Raw genomic sequence first — 22,058 nt, forward strand, 5'->3', positions numbered from 1 at the left:
TGTCATCTTCACTATAGCAGCATGACATCAGTAATGAGAGAGTTTCCTGGTGTATTAGGTTCTTTAGTAGAGCAGAATAGTACACACAGGCTAGTGCATTTAAGTCATCTTTAGTCATTGGCCCAGAGAATAACAGCGTTAGGTTCCTTAGCTGGCTTCCTATAATTATGCGGGAGTTTTGAAAAATTTCTTTCACCTTGATTAACAGTCAGGGCAGAGCGTGGACAGTAGCGTGGACTGCAAGTCTTCCTCAAGTCCTTGAACTGCCTGTTGAGGAGGTAGTCGTGGCAGATGACCTGAATGGGAGTTAGTGTCCAAAGTTTGCATTTCTACAGGTGTTAACTTCAGAAGTTGAAAATGGGAGATACCTTACACATGAGCAGCTTATTACTTAGGCTTTGTATCTTCACCTTGTCTTATATTTGTCTTGCCAAGTTTTGCAACCGATGCCATTTCCGTTACGGTCACCTTAAAACCCTTACGGGATGCATGGGGTAAAATTTCTGGAATACTCAAAAGATGTATGTGTTTTGAGCAGTAATGTAAATGAATGCATCCAAAGGAGAAGTGTGTGATGCTTTTCTGGGTGTTTTTTTTTTGGGGGGTGGTGTTGTTTTGTTTTTTTTTTTACTTACAGTGACGTCTTTTCATTAGCTGACAGGGCAAAGATATTTCTCGTAGACAATACAGCCTGTAGCTCTTCTGGGGACATTATAATGGAATTATAATATGTTTAATTTTGCTGCCTCATAGAGATGAATGTCTGTAGTAATCCTTAAATCTGTAATACATCATTTCTGCATTTAAATCAGAATTACATGTTGTTCAGGAAATGCTAATGCTTTTAAATTTAATATGTGGAAAATTTAAAGGCAAATGTTTTTTAAAAGCTTTGACTTAGGGGATGCTGGACACAGAAATACTCTCTCAGATTGACGGGTAGCTCTTCCCAATCTGCTGCAGAGATCTTTAGCCTCCATTTCTGTATTCCATTGCAGGAAGGTCCTATCCTTCCTTAAATATCAGTAGCTTTTCTTCACTTTCAGAACAAGCTTTGCTCCAATGTTATTTCAGAACTGAATATATCTTTAACATTCATCTAAAAGGAAAATTTTCCTTTCACATCCTGGAATACAGAAAATAAAGCTTTATTTTTTCCAAGGGAAAACAGGAAAAACTAAACACATGTGTTTGGTGTAATTTTCGTCAATCATCGTTCAGAGATAGGTTGTTATGATTTGTATGATGCAGCAAACCTGGTATTAGATATGGATTTTTATTTATTTTTTTAGCCACTCGGTATTTTATCTATATTCTGCTCTGACAAGTCATTTTAGGGGATCACTGCATTAAGCAGGTATTTATGGCTGACTTTTTTTTTTTGCATCTCCATCATATATAAGTTACATTAATGCAGTTATGTAGATTACTAGGTGCCTAGTTGAGTGTCTTCGTTAAACTTCTTAATAGAAAGACAGAAGGAAATGAGTCCTCCAACTAGTCCTTTCGAGGTAGGTCTCTTAGTAGTCTTATTCAAATCATTTTCTTTGTACAGAGAAAAATACAAAAGTAAACATTTCTTTTATCAGATAAAAAGAGGAGGAAGAAGGCTGGATGTTTTAATTTTTGACTCACTACTCTATTTCAAAGCAAATACAGTAAATCAGGTAATAAGAAACTGTTCTGGATCTGTCTTCCAGGCAAGCTGGCCAAGTCTTTTCCAGGTCTTCGAACTGTTAAATGGAAAATTTATGTTTATCTCAATTTCAACTTAAGTAATCCTTTCACTCACCAGTGCACTGTATTGTTTAGTTGCATGTGTAGGCTTGAGGTTCTTCCATTTGACAAAATCATTTTAGTAGGAAAGCAGTGACAATGACCAACCTGCTTCAAGTTCTGCTTTCTAGCTGCTGTTAACTAAATTAGAATCAAATGTACTTATGTAAATTAAGAAATCAAAATAAGCCCTGTTAATTTTAAGCTCTTTGTGGAGCTGTTCAAATGGATGTCTGATTTTCTTTCTTACTCTCTGCACCCCCCCCTTTTTTTTTTTTTTAAAGCCCAGTAGTTTGTAGCTTAAGTGTCATTTACATTAACTGGGATTTAGGCAGCTAACTGGCTTCTTTAAAAGTCCAGATCTATTTCAGTGCACTCCTTTTGGAAAAAAAATCAAAATTTGTGTTTTGCTGAATACCATGTCACAGCTGATCTTGAGAATTTGCTACCCCTTTCTCGCATGTACTCATAGATGTAGAAACAAGTCTGGTGCCAATTTATTCTTTGATGTAAGTTTTCTTACTGGCATTTTGATACCTGTGTCTTGCATATTTTCTTTCCAGCCTTCAGAAATATATGGCAAAGTTAGTGAACAGTCTGGGGTTTAGAATACCTATGGAAGTGTTGCCTAGGCATGTTTCTCTATAGGAATGACATGGATAGACTCTTTTTTCATTAATTTTATTGCAAACGGAGCTCAGCAGAAGGTAACTTCTCTTTATTGTTCTTCATGAGTCAACACTTCTGTCATGTTTCAGGAAAATGCTTAAGCTGTAGAACAAGAGTAGACGATATAAAGCAAATGCATTACTAAAAAATAAAATTTAAAGGGTGCTGGACTTTTTGGGGGACTATGTTAAGTGCAGGGGAAAAGATGAAGTTGACCATGTACTATGAAGTATGAAGAGTATGAAGAAGAGAGCGATGTTTAGCTTCCAGCAGCACTGTACAGGTAGGGTGGTGTTAAACCTGCTCCTATCTATAACACCCTAGCAGATACAAAATAAGCAAGGTTGGTACGAATATACTTTTATCAGATTCATAAATGCTAGAGGTATTTTTCAGAGCATGCACAGTGTTGGAACAGTCCAAGTAAAGAATCTTATAAAGGAGGTTTGACATTTAAAAGCACCTTAATGCTGTTAAAATTAATAAAATAAATATGTAAGTCAGCAGCTCAACACCTCACTTTGCAAGTCCTAGTGGATATTTTTGAGAGAAGTCAGAGGTACATTTGCAGAGGTGAGAAAAGCTGGGATTGTGTTGAGATGGAGTTGATATACCTTTGCGTAAGCCCTGTAATATGGGGGTTCAGATTTTACACTGCTGAACAGCAAACATTTTACTGGTAGTACTATGGTTGCCATCTGCATTGCTTTTACAGAAGTTTTTTTGACATTAAACATTGGTTGTTTGAGTCTAGAGAACTGCCACTCTTTCTCTGCGGCGCAGGTTAGCGAGTACAACTTTGGTTTGTGTAACAGTTTTCCTAGAGGAGAATACCTAAACTTGCTATTATACCGCCTGATTTATAAACTGTGAACATTTCATTAATGGGTGTATTAATAACGTCACCTCATCACTGCAATGTAGTCATATATATGATAAAGATGTTGTGTAGTGAACAAGTTGTGGAATAGCACCAACATTACGGACAGAATTTTTTCCCCTCAAGAATGAGGACACTTCAGTACGCACAAAATACTATAGGAGCATGTAATAAAATGCATCTCCTCGAGTACTGAAGTTTTAGCTTTGCTGATGTTCTAGTGTTTCCAGAAGCACTAGACTAGTGATCAGGACTACTACTAATAACGGTGGTGCTAGCAGAGCTCCTGTGCTTCCGTGATTTCCTCTGGAAGAGCTTGCACAGCCCCATGCTTTTTGGAAAATGTGACCAGCACTCTTAGGAGGTGAGACCAACCTGTTGGCCATTGCACTGTTGTTCATTTTCACGTCATTTCACACCATTTAATTTATCTGCTCCCTTAATTACCATATTTATGGGCTTATGTGTTCTTACCCAAAAGGCATTTAAACTTGACAGTGTAATAGATTGTGCTGTGAAAGCTAAATAGCTGTTTATTACTTATCCCTATTAATTTGCGCTTTGCATCATTACCCATGTCATAATGTGTGTGACATTTGCGGAAGTAGTTTTCTTTGCAAGTCAAATCTATCTTTTTAAGGATTCATAATATTGACAAATTGCTGATTTTGCCAGTCACAAGAAAAATTGGAGAATAAATTCTCAACCTATTTTAATTGAAATTGCTGTGGTATAGAAAATGCTTTCAATATAGTTGGTTAAAATGGAGATAATTCAGTTAATTACAAAGCTTTATTTAGAAAATTACATTAAAAAGTTACTAAATTTTAATGACTCTTGCTAGCTCAAAATTCTTTTAAAGTATCAGTTTAGATTTGCTATCTCTTCAGATTTCAACTGTAGCTTAAAGAAAAAGATTGCTTTTTTCAGCACTGCTGGGTACCCTTTGTGTCACTGTCGTGTTACAAAGGAGCCACCAATGTAGGTGCCAGCTGGCTGAAGCAGCCAGCTGAAATTCATCTGGCACGGAGAAATGCAGGGGTATACTGGGACCAGGGAGTCCGACTCAGTAGGATGCTTTGTGGGCAAAAAGATCCGAGAGCCATTAGGATGGTGCCTGGCCCTTGGTACTGCACTTGGTTGCCTATCTCTTGTATCTCTTCAGAGTGAAAATCGTGGCCATAGTTCCCTAAAACCAGAATGAGAACAAGTGAAGACCGATCGTTGTGACTTGCTGAAACTGCAGTAACAAGACTCATTAACATAAACCAGTTTTGTTTTAAACACAAACCAACATTACAAATCTTTGAAGTTCTTTAAGCTCAGAAAACAGTATAGCTGTGAGCTGCAAACAAATAATATTTGTTTACTTTTTTTAGCATTCTTTCTATATTAGATGCATTGCTTATTTTTGTAATGGTAGGGAAACTTGTCTTATCTGTTTCTCAGCACTTTATAAAGCTTTGTTTATTAATAAGAGAAGTTAAAGTAGTTCAGATTCCCACTTCCAACAGATAATCCCTTCTAAGGTATTTTACACTAAATATGTCACCAGTTGCTGCATGACTGGGATGGGATACTGCATCCACCTCTTCTGGGATGTCGCACTGATCGCCCGTAAGAAGGGAGTCGTTGTCACCACTGAATCACAGGGTGTTTCTACTTTGTTCCTTATTTTCCTTTTAATTGTTCTTCATCATCGAAGTGAGATTTGTTTTTACTACAGGCTTCCTTTCCCTTGACTGGACTGATCTCCTTTCAAAAATAAGCCACTACCCAATAACAAACGTTATGTATACCTCATCCATCTCTGTCACATCACGCCAGTGTAACAAGACACAAAGAAACCAATCTCCCTTTCAGAAGGGTTCGGCTGATGGTTTCGCAGAACACGCTGTTCAAATGCAGGCACTAATTTTAATGTTCTTCCAGGTGAGAAAATGCTGAGAACGTATCAGTGCACACAGAGGCAGAAGCTGCGCATCAGTGCTTCAAATAAGGCTGTTACTTGTGGGCTAATATTTTATGTTGTTGTCCTAAAAGGGATCATTGTCATCATGTAACCTAATGGTTCATGTTTGAGCTAAGTCCATGGAACTGCTCAGAGGGGTTTTGGGTTGTTTTGTTTGTTTTTTTTTTTAAATATTACATGCAAGCAACATTAAACACATCAAATTGAGACCTATGCAGTAATCTGCGACTGAAGCCAAGTTAGCCCAATGCGGAAAAGTTTTGAAACTCAGTTTGAAGAATTGTCACGATCCACTTGAGAAATGCAGTGGTCTTTAAAAGTGATACTTTTTTTTTCGTCAGCCTGAGTACACTCAGCAATGAAGAGCAACGAGGGGTTACTGCAACTTCATCTGCTGGGAGATGTTAGTCACTTACTGTAAAAACTGCTGAAGCAACACCTAAATGACTCTAGACCTGAGCCTCAGGGAATAAGTTGAGAGTGGATTTGATCTTAATTCTGCATTGCCTTGTTTTTGTGAGTTTAAAATGCCCTCAACAGTATTTGAAGCTAAATATGGTGACGGGGCGGATGTGGTTTGCTGTGTAATACATTGAGAGGGAGACAGTGAAGTCCGTGTATTCCATCGCTGTGAGTATAAAAGATGCGGTCATGTTCCAGCCTCTTCCTTAGAAACTGATCCAAGTAAATGCTTCATGGGGTTGAAGTAGGAGCTCCTGAAAAATAAAGGGAATATTCTTTTTCTTTTTTTCCTTTTTTTTAATTAGACTGTAGTCATTTGGTCCATTTCTCATCTGTGTTGCATGTAACTGTAGCAGTTTCAGACATCGGCAACAGATTTTAATTTAAACTTTTTGCCAGCTTTATATTTTCTTATGCAATTTACTTTTTAAAATTAAGAGCACATGTTTTCCTTCCAAATAACATGCAGAACATTTATTGGCATTTTAAATAGGCCAAAGTGAGTGAGCAACCTTCTTTTTTTTTCTTTCAAGTCTATTTTTTCCCTACAGGCAAATTGCTGTGGGCTTGTGACCCACCCTTTTTATGACACTATTTCAGCACAGATATTCTTAGTTAGAATTCTAAGTTACTCTTTTGAAACAGAAATAGAAATCACCATCTCAGCTAGCAGTTTCGTCAGCTATGGGATTGTCATGTGTGCATACACATACATACAAGTGTGCCGTATAAATTCATATGAAATCTCTACCCTGTCACGCAGTTTACTTTACATATTTGTATTTTTGTTCCATTTGGGATACTCTGTAAGCTAGTGATTTCTTTCTATTTGTTTTTTCTTTATGGGGATTAATAGTAATTTTACAAAATGCTTTCTTATTTGGGACATGCTGCTACAGCACGGCCGTCCTGTGGAATCGCTATGAACTTCTGCATTCTTTGTAAAAAAGACAGAGATCTCTTTTATTTCATTTACTTGTACCTGTACAACCAAAATAAAGACTATAAAATTTTTATCCAAAAAGAAAAAAGGCAGCAAGTAGCAATAAAATTTTGGACCTACTATGACTGTGAAGTCTTTATTTCTTATGTTTAAGCCTTATGCTTGGCACAGGAATAATGTGCTCTGGTGGAGTGTTTAAGATGTGTATTTCTCACAGCAGCTTTTGTACCCGAGTTACTGTTTGGGCCATGCAAACAATTTGGGAGGCATTGTTCACAAACATAGATTTGAGCAGCTAGAAAAAGAATTTAAGAAACCAATACTGAGAAGGAGGATTCAGTTGCATAAACAAACCAAGCAAGCATCGTGCCTTCAGATCTCAGGCACGAGAAGTGAGATTTTGTAATTGCATCTTTTTGTCTTTCCACAGAATTGTTAAGAAAAGGTGGTTGCTCTGAAGTTTTGTATTTCATGGATTTTTCACACCTGAGAATTATGTCATCTTGGGGTTTTTTTTCCTAGTAGTACTAATTTGCCTACATTTCAGTCTAATAATATTTATGAAACCTGGCCTGTGGAATAGCAGAATCTTAGTGATGGGAAGTTTGGGATTCGTTTCCTTTAGCAGTTTGACAATATCCATGTCACACAAAGTTGTCTCATGCAGCAAGTTGTTCGGTTGTAAGCTGCTTCTGCCAGCGACTTTGTTTGTGGGGAAAAAATAATCTGGCTGTGAGAACTAGACTTATTTTAAAGTAATTGACAAGAACTGTGTCCGTGATCCCCAATGTAAGCTTTTTCCAGTCACTTTGGAGAGATTAGATGTCTCTTAACATCATCTTACTAGCAGTGAAGTTGCTCCAAAAGGGCTTCTTTAATCATATTAGTTTCGCTGCCATTGCCCTGTCTTCAGATTCTTTCTTCTTTCCTAATAGAACCACATCTGCTTTTGCCATCTATTAGGTCCAACATTAATGCTCCTTTGCATATTAATTACTGTTACTTTACCTATACCATTCAGCCCACCATCTTTTGGCTCCCCAGTTTTGAATCTGAACACTTGGAGCTGTTACTTTTTCCATGTGGCAGTAGAAAACGCTATATTGTGCTATTTGATTTTTCTCATGGCTTTGTATAAGAATTATTGAATATAGAACAAAGTAAAGCAGAAAGACGTAACAGTTGAGTCAGGAATTCACACAGTGTCTGTTTTGGCTTGTGATGTGATTTATGAATGAATTTTCCCTGTATTGTAAGAAGTTAGCCTTGGCTCCTTATCCTAAATGTTTTATCAAACTTTATAGGAAACTTCTGAGCAATGTAATATCTTCGTTTCATTTATATGGGGGGGAAAAGAAAAGTTTAAGGAAGTTTTTTCTTTTAAAAAAGAAGGGGGGGGGGGCGGAAAGGAAGGTAGTACTGGAGGGGAAATGAGCTCTCAAAAAGAGCTCTCCCAGATTAAAAGATAATTGTTGCTATTCCAGGCAGGATTTGCATTGGAAGGGCTATTAAAAAACCCAAATGCTGCGTATGTATGAAAGATTAGAACTCAGACCATATCATCCTATAGAAATTGTAGCTCTGTAGCATTTCTTTGGTTAAGTAAAAGGCAGTTAGGCTAACATTTTCTCATGGTCTTGAGGTGAAATTATTTTCCAAAATAATTATAGAAGTATATTGTAGATGATGATTATATATTAAAATGTACTTTTCATTTCAGTATGCATAATTATATACTAAAATGTACTTTACATTTTTAGTCCGTATACAGATTTAAAAAATTAAACATGTGTAGAGGAAAAGATCAGGAAAGGAAGGAAAGGATCTAGTGCAGATTACACTATATGAAACATATGTTTGAGATAATGCTGATATAGCTGAAGTATGTGGCCTGTGTTACACTTCTGTATACAAACGATGTGCTCATTCCATCTCTACGCATACACACACAAAATTTTACCTTTGACATAGTAGGGAATAAGGCCAATGAGTAATTAAGAAAGCATGGAAGCACAAGTCAGCTTGTGATAAATTTCTGAGATGGTTGGTATTATTTAATACACGTTACAGCTGTGATAGTCGAAGGACACAACTGAAGGTCTGAGGGGAGACGACATGTCTTTTATTACACCATATAGTTCAAATAGTTTGAAAAAATAGGCAAACTTTCAAGCCTCGATTTTTCCTCTCTCAGATCGCAGTATTTATAACAATCTGTCTTGGGATATTAATGTACAAGGCAATGTTTCTGATAGTCATTCATTTCCCAACTTTGGTCAGAAATGAATGTTTCTTTTTCAAAGGTTTGTAGTAATGTGGTTCTCAGAGACTGCAAATAGATGGTTTAGCTGAATACAGACAGCATATTACAAATGTCTAAAGAAGAAAAATAGTAATTGGAGAGGGAGATCAGTTCAGAGCTCTAGAAGCAGTAACTGGCGTTCCAGGGCAATGGGATCTTTAAATATACAGTAATTTTCATCAGATTTTCTTATGAAACCTTTAATAAGTTTGAGCTGAGTCACCTACATCTATTTGGTAGAACATTAATTTCTCATCTCAATATTATCACATCCTCTGTGAAGGAATTCTGGGGAACCGCACAGTTACTTGTGAAGCAGGGAGGAAAAAGGGGGAAATACTGTGTGAGGTTTTTAGTGAAAATGCTGATTTTCAGAATTGTATTTACAAATGAAAACATACGTGCTTGCGAGGTCATACATTGTAACTAGCTGTAAGGACAACGGGTTTGTGTCACAGATACAATGCTTCTATACTTGGTTTAAGAAGCTACAGAAGAAATGCAGTTGGAAAAGCAACTAATGAGAGTTATATGTAAGTGAAAATCTAAAGTAATAAATGTATACTCTACTACTACTGTAAAGTAGCAATGTATATTCTGTGTACTTCAGGAGTAACACAGTTTTACTGCATATAACTTTCATTCCTTACCCTTTCAAGTTCCCCCACGGAAGGCAGGCAGTGAGCCGACTCCCTGCTGTTCCACTGCCGCACCGTAGTCCCCGCTTCCGATGCCACTGCTGCATCGCATGTCATATTTTGCTCCTGAGGACCGAAGGGTAATCTGTGATCACATAAAAGAGAGTTGTGGGTTCTGAAGTCTGTCTTGCATTTTGAAGGTCGCGTATCTTACCTATACTGTGCTTGCAGAGTCTTAAGGCTTCTCTGTGTTGGCCCGTGTCATCCTCTCTTGGCATGCTCTAGTTCCCTCGCCCGGACAAGGATGCTCTTCGATACATTCCTGGTGTGCGTTAGCACATTATGATGAAATACAGTCTATGATCTGTAGCAGTGATTGATAAATGATTGATGGTACACTGATATCTTGTTAGAAGGCAGCAGGTCATTTCTTAAGGAAAAAAAAAAAAAAAGAAGGCATGGACATTATCCATAGTGATTATATGCCCCAAACTACACTTCTTCACCTATGGGGGCACCTCCTCCAAAAAGGTAAATCTTGCTCCGTCCATGCTTTGGGCAGGGGGGAGCAGTGTTCATCTGCTTATAAAAAGATAGGGGAAAGAGCAATAAGAGAGGCCAAGAAAAGGGGTAGCGAATCCTTTGAGTGTCCTTCCTACCCCAGCTAACAGCCTGTCTGAGAGAATCAAGGGGTTTGTGTTTTGGTTTTTTACTTTGTTCTTTATTTCAGGTTATCTGTGATATGGAGAACCAGATCCACAAGCTGAGGGAAGAGCTTATTCAGGTAAATGTTCAGCGGAAGCAGCAGCTGCTGGAGCTGAGCCATCAGTGGGAAGAGGAGAAGCAGAGGGCAGCTCGAGACCACGAGACAGCGGTGAATAAGCTGAAAGTGGAGGCAGATAAAATGACGTTCGACCTGAAAAAGATACACGCGGCAGAAACAGAGAAGGCCTTGGACAAGGTAAGAGGTTCGCACAGGGCTGCTTCTTGTGGCATGGCAAAAGGGGAGCGATCACCCCAAAAGTCAGCTAAGCAAAGTTTCCCTGAGGAAAAAGGTTTAGGGGTCACCTGAGTTGAAAACCAGACGTATGCTGTAGATCTGACATTGGATGCCGCAATCACAGCACAAGTATGGAAAGTTTTGTGGTTCTATAATGAAAGACTTCTTCTCTTTGAAGACGCAGTGGCAGTGGTCGCTGCCGTAGCTGTTTTCCCCGAGAGCGGTGCTGGGGCAGCACCTTCCAGCCGTGGTGAGCGTGGAAGGGATTGGCCATGTAGCGCTCAGGAGCTGGCGGGGCTTCAAAAATCCAGAGGATTTCAAAAGCCAAGCCAGCCAAGGACTAGGCTAATCGCTTTTCCTTTGCTGGAATGGATAGAGTAGAAAGGGCGGTTCTAGCTAACCAAGCTTTTTCTCCCTTAAAAAGAGGGAAAGTTCTTAAGGAGGAAAAAGCTCAGGCTAAAACTGCAAGGAAATTGGGTCTAGTTGCTAACAATGGCTGGTCTCCTTTTGCCTCTGTGCATCGGATGAGCAAGTACTGTACGAAAGCCTTGAAAATAGAAATTAATGTTTCAGATACATCAAGGCTTCTCTCCTTACTCTGTTCAGTGGGGTCAGTGACTGCGCATCGGTGCTTGCTGAGCAGCCCCTTGTACCAGTGTCCTGAATTCAAGTATTTCACCACGTTAGGGATGATAGGAGCTAAAACATTAGTTTTATTTCAAAAGCTGAACTAAAAAAACCCTACTTAATATTTATGGTAGATGCTGTGTATATGTAAGCAGATAGTTGTTGAAGTATCTTTTATTTGCGTTAATGTAATAAATCATACATTTTATTGCGAAGTGATGTACCGTGGCACAAATTAACAGTCTGCGTATACTGTTTGAACCGCCTTTGTGAAAGTGACATTTCATTTACCTGCATCAGGTTCTTGGTCTGTAATTTTAAACAGCATTTGGAGGATTATGTTGGAAATCAGCCAGCCTGAAGCCATTAAAATGGCTGTGATCAACAATTCAGAATCTTTTCTGAATGTAAGGAAAGCTCTGCTTGGCATAATTATTTAAAGCCAAGGTCACAGAAAGTATTTAAACCTTTGAAATTCATCATTAAAGGATTAATTTTAACTCAGGAAGACATTGTCATTTTTGCTTAAAAATGGAATTTGAATCTCAATTCTTTTCTTTCTTTGATCTTTTTTTACATGTGTAGTATAGCAAAAGAAAAGTTAACTTCTTTACATCCTCAAATTAAAGTTACAAATAATCCTTCATAGGGCAATATCTTTAATAGTCTTGAATTGTCATTTCTGTCAGAAATACTATTTTTTTTAATTTGTTGGATTTTTTCTGTTTTTCAAAAAAAGAAAGCTAATTTTAAGCTACGTTAACTGCGACTGAAATTTTTTTTATTTAACCTACTTCCCTATTTTTACCTCTAATCAGAAGACCACATGTTGAGTTAAAGATAGGAGGGGAGGGGAAAAAAATGTATCTCTGTTGGAAAGTCTTTCACAGACGTGAAAATACCTTGCATTGCCTTCAAATCTCCATTTACCATTCTACTTTGTTTCTGTCTTCCAAATGTAGAGCTGTGGAAATTGGCCACAAAGTCCAAAAGTCAAAGTAGCTTAGAGGGCAAACCCCATTTAAAACTCAGAAGTTACAGTTTCAGCTAACTGAGTTGAAATCTTGATCCTATTGAAGTCCACAGAACTTTGATGAAGGAGATTTTATCCAAGGGGAAAAAAAAAAAGCATCTTAATTGCAGCATGAGTGTTGAAACTTGTTTTTAAAAGTCTTTTTATTTTTCTAGCAAATCTTGTTACCTTGAAATTTAGGACAATATGGGAGAAAAATTTGTCCTCTAAATTTACTTTTTTTCTGCCAATTCTGTAAATATTGCTTAAAAATCCAAGGGGAAGCTGAATTTCACTCTTCAGGCTTGGAACATCTGACTATTCAGATTTTCTGAAGGTCAGTCCATTCCCAAGTGAAGGATCTCATTCCTCTGTGGTCTGTTTTGTGAGTAGTACTGATTTCTGTGCGGATTGCTTTGTGGAGTTGTGGACTGTTGTTCATGTGAACATGACAAAATACAAAAGAAATGGCTAACACTTAAGTGAAAAGAAAAACTGAAGTAAAAATGGGTAGAAGGAGATCCAGGATTCATAGGGTATTGCCCTCCCCATAGCCCTGCTGCGGTGAGGATGGGAAGAAGGAGAGTGGGGGGCAGAGACAGAGGAATAGTTGTCATTGCAAGCGCACTGGACATGTAAATATTTGGTATTTGTAGACAGCTTTTCAATATTTAGGGACACATCATTTACTGACGTCTTTAATTTTCTGTTGCTTAAAAACCTCAACTTTAAAGATACTACATTGTTTATTGTAGTACTTTAGTTGATTCATTTTGTTAGTGATTACAGCATACAATGCCAAAAAGTTGCTCAACAAACACAGTACGGTAATGTTTTTGAACCTGTGATTCTAAAAGCAAATATCTTTTGACGGTTATTGCGTCTCCCAATCGCTAGGGAATGATAAGTGGGAAAATATTTAACAGGTTGCCAAATGGCGCTGTGTAACCTGCACTATAGGAAAAATAAGCATGGCATCTGTTATTGTGGAAATAATAATAAAGGGAAAAGTCCATAATTTTCCAGTGACCTTCCCTGTTGCAGGTATTAGTTTCAAGTGAACACCTCTTTGTAAGAAAGTGAGCTAGAGGTGACCTAACTGCGCACATTATGAGTAGAGCTGAACCTGTTGTGGACAAGTTGGGCCCCTCTGAGACTCCTCCGTGCCGAGTGCTGCCTCTGAGCTGCAGCAGCGCTGGAGAGGGTGACGAGGGCTCTACCCGAACTGCAGTCAGAGACTTCTGTAAGCAAGGTCCTTCTCACCAGCCTGGTACGTAGAAAGAGAGCTGAGGTGATACCAGAGCAGCTCGGCGTGTGCTGGGCTGATGCGATGCAGAGGCAGCGTTCTTGCTGGGGCAGTGCAGCCAGTCATCTTCAGCCTTGCCTTTTGCTAGATCGGGTGCCACAGCCCGATCACACGTAATCACCTTATTTCTCACTTTTTAAGATGTAACGTGGTAGTTATAGTAGAACACAGAACCGCCTTATCAGATAAGGGTAACAAATTTTCATGTCCTTAAGGTCAGATAAGCCCTGCTGGACATAAATCAGAGAAAAATTCAAGATGATAGCATGGAGAATTTGAAACACTGCTTATCTTGTTCTTAGGGCGTCAGTACTTCCATGATATGTTATCTGTCTCTAACATAAAAATGACTTGAGAATATCTCCAAATTATTTCTTGTCTATTAGTTAAGGAATCTTAAATATTTTTTCAGAAGAACACTTGTGTTCAATCATAATGATTTCGATTTACTTTTAAAGTATAGATTTAATTTGCTTGCATTTCATTCTAGCAAGTGATTATAGCATTTTTTGATGTGACGGTAATTTTATTTTTTCTATTTGAAGTCATACCTCATTATGATGAAATGAAACATAAACTGTTTAAGAAATAAACATATTGGAGAATACATAGTACTGCAGTTAGGCTCCCCTAATGAGTAATTTCAGTAGGGAGGCAGGTGTGCTATAGGTTGCATCAGCAGCACTTTCGGCATGAACACTAATCAGCCAGGTGTAACGGACTGTACAAAGCTTATGGGCATTTTCAGGTTTGCCAGAAATTACTAAAAGCAAGAGAGAAACTGCATTTCTAAGTGCGTGCAGATGTGAAGCTTGGCTAACACAACTGTTTGTAACATTCATCTGTGGTATTTTCTTGGCAAAGAAAATGAGCATTCAGAAAGCATGACCCGAGCAGATCAGTAGACATGCTAACAATGCTCAAAGGAAGCAACCTTGGAACTGAAAATATCTCATAAAAAAAGCTCTCTTTGAGCAGTTCACATGAGTAAATTGGAGTGGGAGAAAAAGGGTGGTTTTTTCCTCTCTAAATAATTTTCAACATTTAGCTTTTTATTGCCTTCTCTTCTATATTTAAATAGATATTTTGACTCATCCTGTTAAATCTTTATGCAGGTTCCAGGAACACTAATTCTTTTTCAGTGCTGCTTTTCTTGTGAAGAAGTAATTTACATTTTTGTGTATTGACTGTACTGAACGCACATGATAGTTGATTACAGGATGAAGCTGTAGTCAAAAAAAAGTAGAGTCAAACACTTTAGTTTCTTCTGATTTCAGTACAGCTGTGAAACTGTTCAGTCTGGAGAGGTGGGGCTCCAAGATGGCATGCAACCTGGCCAGAGCCGTGCAAATTGTGCTTGTAGGTTTTGATGATGTAGCAGTTAGTTGTACTCTGAGATTTCTGTTATTTTAAATAAAAATTGACATTTACAATGTTGTCTAGTCTATACCTGTTACAATCACTCCACCTGTGTCTGGTAGGAAGTCCACATAAAACTAAAATGCCTAGGAAATTCCAAGTTAACCTTAAAATTTAAAAAAAATATTAATCAGTTAAAAGTATTGTACTCGGTGTAAGTTACCGCTTCCCTAATTAAGAATAACTATTTTATGGAATAGTTATGTTGTAGTATGTTTTTGTAATGGGGCCTTTTTCAGCAATCTGCAGACAGTGTCCTATAATTGGATGCTTAATTTTTGAACAACTTCTTGCATATAGTTTGCAAATAAGGTACTGATAATGTGCCCTTCAGAGCATTTCAGTCCTTCCTTTATCATCAAGCTTTCTGATGCTGGATTAATTAACCAGCAAGTACAGCTCTAGGAGGCAGTCCAGTTGGACATGCTTGTTGGGCATACTTACATACTGCATGTGTAGGAATATCTTCAATTCACAATATCTGTTCTGGCACTGTTGTCAGTATGCATACAGATGATGTCATACTGTTCAGCACTGGCAAAGAAATAGAAGATGAAGAGAAAGAGTATGACATGTACAGAGATTGAAGAGATACTCTGTTAAAAGTACTGAGTTTTCCCTAACCTGTTATGTTACTTCTGCTCATAAATAATAAGCATTGCATGCTTTCCATTAGCTTATGTTGTTGAATACTGTCTCTCTAGCTGTTGTTCTTCTCTCCCAGCTCTACATTTCATTAACTACCGAAAACGGTTCCATCTTTGCATCTAAGACCTTCTGGGAACTGGACCATCACTGCAGCAATTCTGTAGGTTCCTGCTTCTTAGCATAATGAAGTCTTTGATCCATGTGACACCTTTCACTTCATTAACTTGAGCACTAATAGCCATAGTATAGATAGCTTCATTTATGTGAGCATCCAGATGAACTATTTTCACGCTCGTTGCTCGATACCCTGGTTATTTACATGGGGGCAAATAGGTCAGGCATAAAATGTGGACATGTATTCTTCCTGAGTATAATGATATCATTAAATTGGTATCTAATTACAATGTAGATGTATGTTTTTCTCGTTGCTGAATGCATTCAGGATCTCCACCAGTTGTTGTATATGTGCCCCTTTTTTAGACTAGAATTTTTAAATGTTTGGATCTGTTACATAGATTCTTTTGTTTAGGCCTTAGCCATGAATGATCTAAAGAGCTTTTAATTCTTACCAAGAAGAATTGGATATTCCCCGAGTCTCTTAATTTTTTACATTATAATCCAAGAACTATTGTCTATGATATTCCATCTCTATTCCAGAGTAGTAATATTTTTGTTGGTTTTGTGTTGTTGAGTCTGCGTACGTTTACTTACATTTGGTTCTTGAACATTTCTGACACTGTGTTAGTGATTCACCAACTAATATTACTAAAAATGAGCGTAATACTTTGGCTTTGTTAGAGAAAATCTGCCAAAAGCCTAGAAGATCAAGCAAAAAGAAATGTATTTCAAAAAGAGGAAAGATTTGTATAGCAAAGTTAGTGTTTGTTAGCACAAGAAGTGCAGATTATTTAATCTGTCTTTATTGTACCTTTACAGCAACTCTTGCAATAAAATTTTGCTTACAGACAAGGGGAGAAAACCAATTTCCTTCTCTAGTGTGTCCCCTTTCGCACTGCTTCTTATTCCTCCAAAGAAAAAGAAAGAAAGATGATAGTGGACCAGGAACATGGTCACAGGAATTGCATCATCCCTTAGGGGAGCCATTTGGAAGAGTCTTCAATCAACAGAGCCAAACATGAAGAAAAATATGGTAGAATAATCTCAGGGATATTTCACTCAAATGAGACTAAACAGAATTTATGGCCTCTCCCTACAGGAGATATTTCAAAGCAATAGTCTCAGTTATTCACAGAGAGTTACTCTGCTTCTACGTCCTTTAAAAAAAAGAAAAAAATCAAAAAACCCTCAGAAAAACAAAATGGAAAACAGGTAAGATTTCTGCCCATCAATTGTATTTATAAACCTGGTTCCATAGGTAACCAAGAGTAGCTGGTTTAATTGTCGCTGTGGGGAAAAAATACGCACCCATGAGCATTCGGCTTACTTTTTAACATCTTCATTAACGTTTGCAGAGGAGATCAAACACCACATTATTTGCATTCACAAATAACACCATAGGGTTAAAAATTTAACAGTATTGCATCAGTCATTTTAGAAATGAGAACCAGACAAGAAAAAGCGTAATTGAGATAAATGATAAATTATGACAAAATACGGAATTAAAAAGATAGCTTTCAGCAGGGCAAGGACTGACATAATTAAAATTAGAGCTCTGTCATATGGCCTGCCTTTCAGTGCACTTCGTTCACTCCCTATCATATCAATTACAGTTGGTTAGTTGTTTGAGAAGTTTGGGGGTTTTTTTAACCAACTGCTATTAATCTAAGGTCTCTATCGAAGAAGTATTCACAGGTGGGTTTTTTGTCTTCTCTGTCTCCTATTTCTTTTCAAGTCTGTGTCCAAACACCCCTTCTAGTTCTGCCTCACCAGGGCACTCTCTGCTTTTTCTCAGTTCTGTAACTTCCAGGTTGTAGCCTTTGGTGTATATTCATAAGATCAAGACTCACAAAATCATGAAGATGGTAGGTAAGGTGAATGCTGAATTGTTATTTACTGCCCAAGAACTTGGGTGTAGTTGCTGGAAACTAATACGAGAATGATTTAAAACTGGTGAAAGAAGGTACTTCTCTAAACAACAGTGAGCTTCTTGAACCGATTTCCTTGGAGCTTGTGAAGGCAGATGTTATCAGCAGGTTCAAGAAAGGATTAAACAGTTTTATGAGCAGCGTGTTCGTGACCGGTCACTAATGGGAATAAGCAGGGATTTAACTTCTAACCTCCCTGATGCAGCAGTTGTGGGTGCTGGGGGAATGGGAGGGGTACAAGACGCAGAAGGGGGCCAGGTTTCTGCAGTCTCTGCGAGGAGCATCTCCCATGCCTCCGGAGAGAACATGGGGCTCGCTGGCCCCTGAGCCTGACTCTGGAGGACGTACCTGATGTTTTTAGTACCCCGATGGTTTCCGTCTTTGTTTTCCTGGTTACGAAGTGCAGGAGGCTTTTCCAGTGGCAGAATGACTGTTCTAATTATTTTTTCAATAGTTTCCTGAGCCTTTCTTCCCTATCCAAACAAACTGTAATACACCAATTTTATCTTGTAATACACAATTGCTTATTATTTTAACTTTATTAAATATTTTTTAAAGCCCAGTTGAATCATTACCTCATTCTCTCCTTTTTTTTCATAATACTATATGTCTTGGAGAAGGCTGATTGCATGTAGGTACAGTTTTCTCTAATTTACCAATTTTACTTATCTTTACATCCCAGGGTACATTATAACATTAGGGAAAACATTGGCTATTCTCCCGTACGGCAGCTGATTGAAATGTGAGATTACTTTTTTTTTAGCAACTCGGCCGATTCATTCTTAGTTTTTTTCAGAATTATTAAATGAATACCATCTGCTCTGGGTACCTAGAGAGGGGCGAGAGGGCAGATCCCGCGACCGATGCCCTGCTACTGGATCCCAGTACCCGCAGCGATCGCTGCCGATTTTGCTGGGGCTTGTTCATGGTTTTGTTTATGCAGACAATGGTGACTGGTGTTTGTTACCTGGAATTAATAAATACTAAGTGGAAATTTCTCCTGCATCCCACACCATGCACTCCACATTCTTACCTTTCTTGAAGGCTTGTGGGGTAACGCATCCTTTACACAAAGACTTTCTCAGGTCCCCCAAACCTGAGCGTCGGCACAAGCCAAAACAGAAGCTGCCCCACAGAATGGGTCGGTCGCATCCCTGCTTAGGTCAGTATTTGGGTATTTAAATTTTTCACTATAGCTTTATTTTAGGAAAAAATGCTCAGTTATCAAGACCAAACTAATATAAAACATCTTTATTGCGTATTCCAATCCTGGCGCAATTTGAAGACATTGTTTACACTAATTTGCTCTTTCTTCGTATCTTTGTAATAGAGAAAAGCTGCAGGTGGTTTTTTTTTTTTTCCTTTTTGGAAGAGAAGGAGTGTTTGGGAAATAGGGAAGGGGTAAAACGATGTTATTAGTCCTTCAGTCTTTAATGTGAAGAAACAAAAGTGTTCCAAAATGACTTGCTTACAGCTGCAGAACATGTCATGGAGTAAAACCCACCTTCATTAAAGGGGTGAGAAAGAATTCTAATTGTTTTGAAGTTCTTACGATCAGTCTGCATATGCTTCATTGTAATGTGATACTAAAGTGCCTCAATTATGATTTGTATATTTTGGTGCCAGAAGGTTTTTTTTCTTATGCTAAATTATTAAGTTCTGTCAGCTGCTGGGCTGTCATATAGAGATACAGTAAATCACATTATATTTTGTCATGGATTACACAGAGCAATAAATTTGGGAACAGAGATCAAAGTAGTTTCACAATCACATCTGAGTGTAGGAGGGGTGTTTAACTTGTAGAAAATCTGATTTAGGTGAAACTGTTGCAGTTCTTGTGTGCATTTGAAATGAATTTGGGTGTTTGCTTGAAAATGAATAAGGTACAAATCCCCAAAAGAGTTCAGAGGAGTTAATTCTGACCTACAGCTGCAGGACGGAGAACGGATAAATAATTAAACATTGGGAATGTTAGGAGTCTCGCAATGTCTTATTTATGTTTTTAATTGCTTTCATGATTGAGCAATATATTCCATTCTCTTTTTAATTGGGACTTTGCTGGACTTGCGCGTAGTTAGTCATCGGTACAGTAATGCTTTCTGGCTCCGTGAAGCTGTCGTTCTTTTTGGGAAGCTTTGTTGTGTTTAAAACTACAAAAAGTAATCCAGCATAATCTTGCTAAGGAACACTGATTGCTTCAGATCGTAGATTTGTTAGGGGATTTTGTCGTATTTTCACTATTTGTCTTTCCAACTGTAGAAGCTTAACTTTTGTTGGGCTCTTATCTAATAACGTAACTTAGTAATACCGAGTTAACTTAGTAATACCGAGTCTATCCTTTTGTTTCCAGTTTTCCTCCTATTTAATAAAAAAAGATTTGCTCTCAAAATTATATATATGTAGGATTTTTTCTAGTCGTTATCTTCATAACACTTGCTTGTTATTGCCACAAAATTCAACTTACAACAGCAATGGAGAACCTAAAAAATAAAAATCGCATTCTTATCCCTTTATAGTCCTTTCAGGAGCCTTATAGTCTCTCCTTGGCAAAAATCAAGGAGTGTAAACTTAGCTGATATATAAGGATAAAGTGCATGGGTCTCAGAATTCTCCAATTTCTGAAAGAATCATGTCTTGTAAAGCTCCTGTTAAGCAGCCTTTAACTGAGTCAAATCATGGGTCAGCGTCACATCTTGGTACCGTTGCCTTCTATTTGTGGAGGAAACATTAGCTTTGACTTGCGCCTTCAAAGATATTTAGTGGCCCATCCCTTCGTGATTTTACTGGGTGTCAGCTGTTTGGGTACCAAAACCATCTGGGCCTGAGTGATACAAGCTATTCTGTAAACTTCTTTGTATTAGATGGGGAGAGAGAGACAGAGAGCACATGAGCAAGTGGATCAAGGCGGCTTGTAAAAGCTCAAATAATTCCTGTTGGGTGCATGTTTTATTTGTTAAGGCTCTGAAAAAGAAAATGCCACCACTTTTGATATAATGTCTTAAACCCACTTTAAATAACCATCTTAATTTAGTTGGACAGAGCAGAAGAAAAGCAGGAAATGTTAAAAATCGTAATCCGGGAATGCATTTGTGCTGTGCCAGATTTAAGCATGTAGCTGCGGGAAAAATAGGCTTCAGTGCCCTGATGGGGAGAGTGTTGCAGTCTCACCATCTTCCCTAGGTTTACTCAGCTCATGTTCTTTGAGTGTCGAGCAAAAGAAGGAATCGTGCCATAATATAAAAGCCATTCGCCTCTGAATTGTTTTGGTCAAATGTCACAGTCCATCTTGAGATTAAGCTATAATTTGCTGTCTGTCTGCGTCAGCACTATCTTGTATAAAGTATAGTTAAGGTATTGAACAATTTCATGTGGCAAACCTAGACTATTAATCTGGGTTTAAAACCTTGTATTGTATACAAGGCTTGTATTTTAGGCCAAATCATGCAGTTGGTTTTAAATAAGGTGCCTGGCTCAATGCAATATTGGATAGAAATCAGTATTAGTGATGCTGGGAAATATTTAGATGCTCAGTAAATCCATCTAGATGAAGCTAGTAATTGCGTACTAGTGTAAGGATGGTGTAACTTTGGCATCAGACACCATGCAGTTGGAGTCTCATAGAAGAATTTTTGGAAGAGTTAAATGTCTGTATTTAATTTCTCTACATAATTTCAGAATGATTAGAAATACGCTTTTGGTTTAAATGAAAGGACAGGAAATCAGAGTTTTCCCAAGGCACAGATTGCACAAGCAGTTTTTTGGTAGGCCCCCATTAAGCGCAGAATTGTGCTGTACTGCAGAAAGGCAATTCTCCGTACAGGTGGAGTGTCAAATTCATTTCTATTCATTCTTGGTTTTTTCCCAATGAAAAGTACTTAGCACATGAACAAGAGGGGTTTTTTTCTCGTAAAGATGTACATTCAAAGAAAAAAAAAAAGATTTATAGACCTACAAAAGTGGAATGTAAAATAGAATATTAATAGGATTTGTGGGTATGACAGATTGGGATTTCTATCATTCATTTTCAAAACCCTTGAAGTCATTTGGTACTTGACTAATTATTCTGTTAACATCGTTTTGGGTATTGAACTATTTTTAATGGTCTTTTGGGTGGCTTAAATTACATATTTGAATTGGTGTGCTATTTTGACTGTTACACAGAGTTTCGGCTTTCCATTTGGTATCTGATTGGTGGGGAGAGCAGTAGAGAGAACAAGGGTATTGGCGTAGGAGGTCACCCACTGCCGGTATTAGAGACACATAAGGAAAATACATGGTTCAGGCTTTGAGGTCGAAATGAAGTTTTTATGTACAATCAGAGGAACTTAAAAGGTGATCTGCTAATCTCTGAAGTTTAAA

The 22,058-nt window shown here is 37.9% G+C and overlaps 1 protein-coding gene across 2 annotated transcripts in view; it reads left to right on the forward strand.

Moving 5' to 3' along the window:
* CEP112 (centrosomal protein 112) overlaps positions 1–22,058 on the forward strand; it is a 173,716-nt gene that overhangs the window by 99,854 nt on the left and 51,804 nt on the right. For both annotated transcript variants that reach the window (XM_059828064.1, XM_059828063.1), the window contains exon 21: positions 10,373–10,603. In XM_059828064.1, the coding sequence (XP_059684047.1) occupies positions 10,373–10,603 (231 nt within the window). The remainder of the gene's footprint in view (positions 1–10,372; positions 10,604–22,058) is intronic.

Source organism: Gavia stellata, chromosome 22 (assembly GCF_030936135.1).
Source record: "Gavia stellata isolate bGavSte3 chromosome 22, bGavSte3.hap2, whole genome shotgun sequence".
NCBI lineage: Eukaryota > Metazoa > Chordata > Aves > Gaviiformes > Gaviidae > Gavia > Gavia stellata.